Consider the following 10,877-nt stretch of genomic DNA (forward strand, 5'->3'; position numbering starts at 1 on the left):
CCAGCTGGACCATTGGCGGGAAGTTGTGGAGGAAATTCACTCTATGGAAAAATTGACGTATCTTTTACATATAAAAGGACATTTTTACAACAAACGCTGGTCCAAATGGCTGGCATACAGGAGTAAGGAAGCGTAACTATGTGCAACATCTTGTAATGTTCTTTCTTATTCAACTATGAGTCACTGCCCCATGTTCTGTGTATTTTATGTTTCATTGTAATAATGAAAAATGTTAAATAAAGAGTTTAAAAAAAAAAAAAACAGGTTTCTTCCCACCGCCTTCTCAAATCTCCTGTCTTTGTACAGATTTTTAAGTCCCTTACCCCGACCAGATGTGTTTATTAAACGGACTGAGACTGTACACACTGTTTGACATTTGCAAATATGACGGTGAACAATAATGAGGGAAGGGAACGGGTCCCGATGCTGCCCGGCCGAGGCACACTTCCTCCTGGTCACCACAGCCACGAAGAGCCGCCTGTGTCTCAGCACTGTTTCATAGGTTCATAGGTTTATACGTTTTGCTGGAAAGGCGGCTGTATTTTCAAACAGCCTCTGCCTGGTGCTTCTTAGTGGAGCAGTAGAAACAAACTGATTCCATAAAGCTCATCAGCTTCTCCGCATAAACATGCCCACAACAACTTCTGACCAGTCACACAGCACATGGCACAAATCCCTGTGAGAAACAGTTTGGCCCAGGCCTTGTGTCTTGAAGGGACAGGCGAAGCTGCTGCGCGAACAAAAACAACGCAATCTTCGTTATGCAACCACGGGACTGAGAGCCAACTGTGGGACTTCCTATGGAGTAACTACTCACAAGTTACAGCATTCCCTCAATTTTATGTTCCACATTAAACTCTCCACACTTCATGGTGATTCGATATCGTCCAGCAAAGAGTTCTGAGAAATCTATGACGGGTAAAAGAAGAAAACGGGTAACACTTCAAATGTAAAAGAGACATAAACAGAAGGTGACACTGATCAGCTGCCACAGTCCAAACCAGAGGAATGTGAGGGAGGGTTCTTCACAGCCTATAGGAGGAGATGAAGAGACGTGTTTAAAAATTGACAGCTGAAGGTATGAACCCTAAAAAGTTTCAGTTGTTTCACTGCAGTGACATTAGTAAGTCACTTGAGATTTTAAAAAGCATACTTGGTGATTATCACAAGCAGGAAAAATCCCTTTAAAAACAGCATCAGTGAACAATAAGCTGCTTCTACAGTGATAGAATGACTGAAGACCTCACTAACAAAGAGACTAGATTTGCTTTTTACTGTTGATTTTCTTTTTAGGTATACAGCAGATTAACTGAAGAACTAACACTGACAATTACTGACCTCCTATTACAATATATCACAAAATAAAATGTAAACAAGAACTTGCAATTAAAGTAAAAAAATATAGTTTCAACTCCAGCATGACAAATAAAATGAAGCTCCCATTATTTGTATATTTAAAAATAAAACCCTGAGTATTTCAGCATGCTGTAAGGATACTGTTGGTTGGGAAATCCTGCAGCAAACTTTGGAGAGACTTCCTTCTTTGGCAGGAAGTCGTGGTTTTACCTTAAATCAATACAACACAACTTTGTAAAAATGGAAACAGAGACTGGTACTCTAATAAAAGTTCTTTTAAGTTAACTACACTTTTTATGCCATACATCTGAATTGTATGTATTAATAATACATGTCATAAATGAATTTGTCAGATTTAAATGGTCTTCATTTGTCAGCTAACTTGATACTTGGTTTTAGACTCCTTGGGTCTTTGAAAACCTGAATAACTGTCTTGACCCTGCTGCAGCTGCAGCTTTTCTGCCATGAAAGTTTAAAAGTGAAACTGCAGACTAATAATTCATATCAACTAAACAAGGGTTTAACATTTTGTGAAGTTTATTGTCATGCAAATTATTAACGTTGTCATTGTTTTTCTTTTTCAAAGTGCTTCTGTTATATTGAAATCTTATTAGGTTTAATTACAACTCATGCATTAAAAGTTCTAAGTAAACAAAAAAAGGGTATTATTCTTGTTTTAACCAGCACCAGGTAGGTAACATTGACTTTACTTGGAGAGCACTTCAGTTCTGATAAGCTTCAGTAAAATGTGTGAATCTGTGGTGTACACACAAAGGCAAACAGGCGTGACAATATTAGGTAATATTCACTGTGATGCACAGGTTTCCTGTTTCTGTGTTTTTCAGAGCAAAACTACAGTGAGTCTCGTTACCATTTCCTACATTCATCTGATGCAGAGGGATGTGCTCAGATGCTGGTGGAGTATTCGTCGTCACGAAGTTACCGCAGTGAGGTCGACATGTTTGTGGCGCAGGCCGTCCTACAGTAAGTAACTCCCACCCACTGTGGAATACAGATATTAGCTGAGGATGTTATTTTAATCTGTAAAATTGAAGAGATCTGTCAGACCTGAAAATGTCTACATTTATTTTGGAATTGAGTGCAGGATGAGTCTGCAGTGTTCAGTACAATATAACCTTGTCTTTTTAGGTTTTCAGTAGAGCTGGTGATAAAACTGGATACTGATACTGGATATCAGAAATGAAAACAGTTTGGAGTCACAGCTGTGGCTCAGCGTTGTGTGAGGAAATTCATTATTTGGATTTTAATTACTCTGACAAGTTTCTGACAGGCTTATTCTATATCATTGGCTGGACTTTTGTTGAGTTGGCTATCTTGATACACTTTCTTTACCAGTTAATGGCAGTAATTCACCAGGGTTTCCCCCAGAAAAGAGGCTGAGCCCGGTGGTGGGTGGCCGTTCGCCGGCCGACCGTGATTTAGTAATAAAAAAAGATTAAAGTTGAAAATATAGCTTTTTATTATTTAATATTGTAAGATATTTGTGCCAAATATTTACACAACTACACTTTTACAAAAAGGCACTTTTGAAATACTTTTTAAAACAAAAACACAATTAAAATAAATACTAATTGTTGGCACCTATTTTGAATCCTAATTTAAGTCACATTTACAAATAAATTAAATTATCATAAACGAAAAAAAGCAAACAAAGCACCAACACGTCTCACATCCAGGCCAATAAATAACAACAGAGAACTCTGAAAAACAGAGAGATTCTGTACTGTACTGTGCTTTTTGTGGCACAGGCTGCATGTTGGATCACTACATGGAACAAAACAACAAAACGTATCTAATGCTGAATTTAATAGCATCATTTTACTGGTAAACAAGGATAATATTTTCACTAAGTACGAAACATGCTTACCATATTCAGTCTTGTAAAGCCACCTGCTGAATTTCGGCTCAACTAACCATTTTTGGTTAAACCCGCTCGTTCCATGTTTATTGCTGTGGCTCCAGCGACCTGCTAACTCCAGGTAGCTGAAGGAGGCTCGGCCTCAGGGCTCATTAGAGTCACGCAGGGCTCCGTGAACAGAGCACGGTCCTGAGCGAGGTGGGGGCGTTTATACTTGGTGCTTACCTCGATGCAGTTTTCTCCAAAAAGACAGGGGGCAGTACGCTACGTAACCAGTGGAAATACGTTAACAAAGAGAGCAGATGGTTGTCACATCTAATATGGCTGCACGTATTCAGGAGGAAGAGCTGTTGTGTTTCTGGCTGTGATACAGAGAGGATGTTTAAACTTAAAGCATTCAGTTTGACTTTCATTGATTTATTTGCTTTAGTTGTGATTCATAGGACCAACATTTCTTCCCTCTGTGGTCTGTAAACACTCCTTTTTATCGGCTACAGCAGTAATCTCCTTCTGGGAGTTTTAAACCATTTGATTATCTTTGGGATCTCTCAGAGAGGGATCATATAAATGCTGATACAGGCGAACCAGCTCCGCTAGAGCACAGAAATCGTCCATTTTGAATGGAGCAGGGCGCGCGCGGTCTGCTCCAATTTACAGAAGGTGCATGACGCGACACCGCGCAGCTCTTCACGCAGGGGCGGGGACAGCGCGATTGCATCACTGTTGGCACGCGCACCCTCACGCGGTGAGGCAGATAAAGGTAGCAGTTTTGGGGGTGCAGGTGGAAAAAAACGTGTATAAAAAATGACGTATTTATAATAATCAAGCGGCTTCCCATCCAGAAAACATTCTCAATTCAAAACTGGAGTGTGGAGTTCAAACATAGGAACATTTGGTCCTCAAAAGCAAGTCACTACACCTACACCTCAAGGATAAGGGACGCTCTTTTGAGGAGCAAAATGTTCCTACATAGGACAGAGAAGAGGCTGAAGGAAGCCATTACTTCAAACAAGAAAGAGCAACTTTTAAACGGAGGTGGTGGTCTCAGCTTTCTAAAGGCTGGGGTAGTGTTGGAACAAATTATTATAATTTCCATTATTTTTAATAGAAATGTGTTCAAAATATGAATTTCAACATAAAATTACCTGCTGGAATGGAGTACATTTCTAATTAGAGGTTCTACCACTACTCTGTATTGGCAGGTACTCAATAGGAAGTACTTGGTTTGAAAAAATGTAGTATCTTAAATGCTTGGTTGTGGATGTAATCCTGATTTTGCATGTGTGATGGATTTTCAGATATAATAGTGGATTCAAAAACTTAAACTTAAACTTTTATAGTGGTTTATTAAATGCTGTAGCAGGTCACAAGTTCAACAGAGTACAAATGTCTGCAGACGCTGCAGCGTAATTAAATGCAAAACAGGGTATATATAGATTCAGGCTTCCAGGAAGCGCCTGTGATCAGGTGGCGGGAGGTTTGTAACCTGTAGTTATTGGTTGCCCAGTTCAGAAGCCAAAACATGAAGACCTTAAGATTTGGTAGTCAAAACGAAATGTCCTTTTTTTTTTTTTACAAGTAGTCATAAGAGCCTTTTTTTATCTACAAATATGAAATGTTCTTTTACATTCAGTCATAACATAAAATAACTTTGTCTATAAAAGATGTACTTTCTGTAAGTTCTTCTGCTGTTAGCGTTGGTCTTCTTTTCTAACCACTGAAGCTGGAAAGCGTTGTGTATTTGAATGTATAGCCAATCTGCCACCATGCTGGCAACAAACCAGTGATCTTAAAATGAACTTAAATCTGTCTCTTCTGTTTCTGTCCCATCATCTCCCAAACCGTCCAGGTTCCTCTGCCTAAAGAACAAAACCAGTGCTTCCGTTGTGTTCAGCACATACACAGAGAAACACCCGTCCATAGAGAAGGGCCCCCCCTTCGTCCAGCCCCTACTAAACTTTATCTGGTTTCTGCTGCTGGCAGTGGATGGGTGAGGACTGCTCTTGTATTTTAACTATTTATAACTGTTATTCAACTCATTTCGCTGTATGATTATAAATATTATTATTAGTTATGTTGAAAAATAGTTAAAGATTAATATGTAGTCTATCAAACTCTTTATTTTCAGGGGTAAGTTAACAGTTTTCACAGTGTTATGTGAGCAATATCAACCTTCCCTGAAGAGGGATCCTATGTATAATGAGGTGAGTGTTTACTCGGGAATGATTTAATATGCCAACCATGCTTATAAAAGTAACGTTTTCTGAGTGAAGATCATTTGGAATACAGTAGTGTAAATAAAATGTGGTTTTATTTTCTATTCATGAAAATATGGTCACCAATGATGGTCGTCTCTCCTTGTTTTGTTTCTCTGTAATCATGCCGCTGGTTCTCAGTATCTCGACAGAATAGGACAGCTTTTCTTTGGTGTTCCACCCAAACAGTCTCCATCGTATGGTGGTCTGCTAGGTGAGTTAAACAATGCTGTCTTATCACAAAATGATTGGTTGATTTATTAGAATCAGCTGAAGAATGTATACTTGGTGTTTCTAAAAATGTTTTCCATCAGCCGTAGATCTGTTTGCCCAAGAAGTTCAAAGAAAGTACAAGATGCTTGTGCATGTATAGTTCAGACTTTTATTAATGTACACTGGCTCGACTGAATGCTTAAATCAGAGGGATATCTTAAAGGGATAGTTCAGGTTATTTGAAGTGGCAATCTGTGGAAATTTTTATAAATATTTATTATTTTACCTGTTGTAGATAGTTCAGTTCAGTTTATTTCTATAGCATATAACAAAAGTCATTTCAGGGCACTGTACAAAAACATGCACATACATTTAAAAGGCCAATTAGTAAAAGTTATCTCTCTAAGGAAGCCAGCAGATTGTGTTGATTCTTTAGTTCATCACAGCCTCCCATTCTGAGAACCAGAACCAGAACCAGCCTCAGGACGAGCAGCCATCTGCTTCGACCAGCTGGGCTTTGAGAGGACAGAGAAGAGACACAGACAAACACAGAATGACTGGTCCAGGTCAAAGACAAAGAAAAACATGTTAATGATAGAAATAATTACAGTAGAGCGAGTAAAGCCAGCAGCAGAGAGAGGACATGTGGTCAGTTTGTCCTCCAGCAGTCTGAGCCTATAGCAGCAGAACTAAGGGAGAGCTCAGGAAACCCAAACCAACCTGAACTATAGGACTGATCAAAAAGGAAAGTCTTAAAAGCAGACAGGGTGTCAGCCTCACAGACAGAAACTGGAAGAGAGGAGCCTGAGAACTGAAAGCTCTGCCTCCTGTTCTACTTTCAGAAACTCTAGGAACCACAAATAAACCTGCAGTCTGAGAGCGAAGTGCTCTGTTAGGAAAATATGGAACAATAAGATCTTTAATATAAAACAGAACTTGGTTGTTGGGAGCTTCATATGTTAGAGTTAATTCTATTCTGAATTTGACAGAGAGCCAATGGAGAGAAGCTAAAACTGTAGAAATATGATCTCTCCTCCTGACTCTCACCAGAACTTTGGATCAATTTGACTTTTAAAAGACACCCAGATAATAAGAATTCCAGCAGTCCAGCCTAGACTTGATAAATGTATGGACCAGTTTTTCTGCATCATTTTGAGACAAGATGTTTCCAATTAGTGATATTATTATAGCTCTTTAAATGATTTGTTTGAATGGGGCCAAGGTTAAAGTTGATCCCTGCTGTCCTAAAACAACTCCAGTCTTAAACTTTTATAGCTGTTAATGCAGTAGTTATTTTCTAAACCGTTACAACTTTGTTAATTTCACATGACATTGTTATGTAACATTGGTTAATTTATGATATTGTAGCAATATTGAAATTTTAACTGTTGTATTTTGCAGCTAAAGGTAACCAAATCAAATTGTCATCATAAACTGTCCACTTGCCTCTGCATTGGCCACTGAAAAGTACAATCCATTGACAGCTAGTAAAAATGTATATGCTACATGACTTGTGGCATTTTTGAAGTGTTGTTCTGTCACATAGGCCTTATAAGCTGTATCAGTCCACCAGATCCTCACGTCTCATCAGTCTGCTGGGAGTTGAGTAAATGAACTGATGAGATGCTCTGATCAGGCAGCCTTGGCACACATATATTTGCGTATTATTACAAATGTCTGGGGAGGAAAACGGCAACAAACTAAACAAATGACGTCATGCAAAAGCGTAGAAGTTTAATCTTAGCCGGCGTGAAATTTTTTTTTAGCTAAAGTGTCTTTATTTGCTTGAAAACCGCTGTAAACGAGTCTCCATTATGGCTAGCCTTTAGCATGACTCCTGTATGACTTCCTTTTTCTTTGTGCTCGATTCTTCATGACTAATGTCCTGGCTGATAAGGTACTAGCTACAGATGACTGTTTGACTGAATAGCACTTCAAAATGACCAAACCAGCTCTTGAATGTCATTTGTGATCATCGTAGTTCAAATCTGCATCCCATTATACTGCAGACTCATCTACAAAGCAATCTTTTTTGGGAGGTTCTGAGTGCAGCTTGCTAGGTGGTAAAAGTTAAATCACTCACTACAAAGAGAACTGCACTAAAAGCTAATGTGTAAATAATTGTGCTGTTGTCCACATTTGATTAATAAGTTTGTTGTATCTGGCAGGGAATTTGCTGAACAGCCTGATGGGCTCTGGGGAGGAGGAGGATGGTGTGGAAGAGGCCCAGGAGGACAGCAGCCCCATAGAACTGGACTGAGCCTGCAGAAGCAACAAGAACAAACACGGATGGAGGAAGACCAAGCTGCGTCTCTCCTCCACCTCAACAAACGGGGTCGGGGCGAGGTGCTGCTCCGTGTGTCCAGAGGCGAGCTGTTTGACAAAAGTCCTTTCATCCCAAACGATTCAGTGCAAAACCAAAACGAGTATCATTCCTCCAAAACCTCCCTGTCAGCTCTCTGGATGGATTGAGCCAAACAGCAGTCTCTGCCCGTGTCGAACTGTTGTAAGGTTATATTATTTTATCTGAACATCACTTTTTTTGTTGTTTGGAACTCTTGCTTGCTGTTTAGGGGTGTGTGATCTGCAGATGAACTGTTCTCTCTGTGTGAAAACCTGCTCTGAGGAGATGGGAATGAGCCAAGCATTTCCGTGGGGAGGATGGCGTCAAAAGTGCAACAGCCTCAGTTTCTAATAAAGGTTTAGTCAGCTCACTACAGTTCTGAAGTGTTCTGTTTGTCGCTCAGATCAGAGCCGTTCTGATGGCATTTTTCAACAATTTAATCTGTTCTGTCTCTTCTGTCGGATGTAAATTAAAATGTACTTCTAGCCAAGGCCGTGAGTCAGTGTCTCTGGTTCCATGGACATGAAGACGTCAGATTCGGCTGCACAGAAACGGTTCTGTACTGCAGATTGTCGTCTTCCCTGTTAATCTAGAGAACGATTGTGGACCAGAGCTCTTGTTGAGCTCCTGTGCATCATCTTTGTGTTGCAGATACAAAACAAATTCTAACAAGAACAACGTGAATCAGGTCAAGTCTAAAAAGTCAAATGAAGACACTAAAACTGTCTGCTGTGCATTTGTAGTGTTTCTAACCCTTCTGCCAAATCTCTGCTCAAATGAGCAGAAAAATGAGTTCAGCCAATGCAAAAATACACTAAACTTTTCTGTTCATCAGAGCTTTGTTTGCATCATTTTGTTTTCAACTTATTTTTGTGCTTAAGCTGATATTGATAAATTCAGGTGTCATCTGTTTTTCTTGTTTTATTTTCCAAGGCCCAAACTGCACTCCATGTTATCTTTAAAAAGAAAGGTGGGATCAGCATAGTTCTCATCTTTTAATGTGATGTTCTGTGGTACAGTTATAAACAATAAATATGTTGACTCTTGCAGATAGCTCTTTGAACAATGTCAGATTGGAGAAATAGTTAAATTTCTTGTTCTGTTTATCTCAGAAGCCAGAACTTGGATCTGGGAACGATTCATTATGCTCCAGTTGCAGCTTCTACCAGCAATATTCATTATGCTCAGTACCCAGGCTGTTTTTTTATGAACTTTAGTCATTCAAACTGCAGCAACATGTTCTCTAACAGGGATAGACTGTATATATAGGCAGACCTTGGATCAGAACCAGGAAGTTGAAGCCAGAATAACACCAACTCCTCTGTCAGCTTTTTCCAGTCCAAGTTTTCAGTCCTGCCTTGTTCGTGGAAACATACAGTACATTGCCTTTGTCACAAAATAAAAACATACCTCAGATAATTGTTTTTTCAGGTGTCGACCTTTGTTGGTTCATGTAGCTGTTCTTGTTCCTGTATGTTCAAATATTCAAATTAGTTATTTCATGCTTAAAGGAAAACTTTTGTGCCACCATGATTTTGTGCAGGTTAGTAGGCGGGGCTTTAAAGCACCACATCACAAATGTTCAAATTCTGGTTCCAAAACTACGTTACAGCAGTTTTCGCTGGCTTCTACTCCCAACAGCCAGGGATAGCAGAGACACTTGGTCTGACAGAATATGTCTAAAGGTCAGTAGACAAAATAATTGGTTTATACCTGCAACTATCACCACTTTAATGTGTGAAAGGCAGCCTTTGGATTTTAAGACGGAGGAAATCCACTTTGGTCTTTGTGCCACTCAGATTAGCCATCAGCTCATTGATCCTGTCAGAAATACGGTTTCATTTGTGCTTGGAAATCAGTATTTGCACGTTAGTAGAAAACAAGCATCTGGAACGCCCCCTGAAGTTGGAATTCAGACGTTTGAGTTGTGTTAAGGTTTGGGTTGGGAAGAAATCTCTGACATTCCCAATTTCAGTTTCTGTGGAAAGTTCTCAAGGCTTCACTGGAACTGCTGCAGCCCTTCTGGGAACAAAAAACATGAACTTTGCATGTGAGTTCCACATGTGACATGTGAAGCATGTTTTTCACTGAACAGAGATCTGGAATGGGGTCTGACCTGGTGACACACATTATATACTTATAAAGTTCATAAGTTTACCGCTGTCTCCTTCTTTTCATTTACAACATGAACTTCTTGTGGAAAATCACAGTGTAAATTTGTGATGTAATTTTTAACGTGTTCACGTGGTGCCATGTTTTACCACATGTGAAAACCTTTTTAAATTCATGTGGTTTTTCTGTAAGGGAGCTAGCTGCTTTTACAAATAGAGTTCTCTGTAGATAACTGTAATGGAAAAATTGACAGCCATGTGAAACAACAAACAAAGCAGCATTTGCAGAAACGGTCAGGAAGGTTTTGAGACCGGAGTGGTTTTAAGATTGCAGCAATGCACTTTAATTTTGGCCCTGCTTGGACTACCTGTGTTGTTGTTGCTCCAGTCAGAATTAAGGTATTTCTCAAAACTGAGGTCGTTTCAAGAGCAACAGTATCTTCAGCAGGGAAGCTACAGTTCATAACCTTTCCAAAGAACTCCACTTTAAAAGATCTGAACTATCACCGCATCCGTCAGCGAAGCTCCTATATGATCAATGATGAGAATAATTCGGTGAAATCTTTGATGTGAGGTGAGAGGCACCAAGCAGGAGTGGGCATACTTGTTGCCCCCCATCTTGGTGCCTGTACGTTGGGGTTTACCCCGGTGAACGAGAGGGTAGCCTCCCTCCACCTACGTGTGGGGGGACGGGTCCTGACTGTTGTTTGCACTTATAC

The 10,877-nt window shown here is 39.8% G+C and overlaps 1 protein-coding gene across 1 annotated transcript in view; it reads left to right on the forward strand.

Moving 5' to 3' along the window:
* Window positions 1–9,466, forward strand: part of get4 (guided entry of tail-anchored proteins factor 4) — a 16,514-nt gene extending 7,048 nt beyond the window's left edge. Inside the window, exons 5-9 of the mRNA XM_017433648.3 lie at window positions 2,202–2,340; window positions 5,085–5,225; window positions 5,364–5,439; window positions 5,632–5,704; window positions 7,872–9,466. Of these exons, the coding sequence (XP_017289137.1) occupies window positions 2,202–2,340; window positions 5,085–5,225; window positions 5,364–5,439; window positions 5,632–5,704; window positions 7,872–7,963 (521 nt within the window). The 3' untranslated portion in view covers window positions 7,964–9,466. The remainder of the gene's footprint in view (window positions 1–2,201; window positions 2,341–5,084; window positions 5,226–5,363; window positions 5,440–5,631; window positions 5,705–7,871) is intronic.
* The last annotated feature ends 1,411 nt before the right edge of the window (window positions 9,467–10,877 follow it).

The sequence above is a fragment of the Kryptolebias marmoratus genome, linkage group LG2, assembly GCF_001649575.2.
Source record: "Kryptolebias marmoratus isolate JLee-2015 linkage group LG2, ASM164957v2, whole genome shotgun sequence".
NCBI classification, from domain to species: domain Eukaryota; kingdom Metazoa; phylum Chordata; class Actinopteri; order Cyprinodontiformes; family Rivulidae; genus Kryptolebias; species Kryptolebias marmoratus.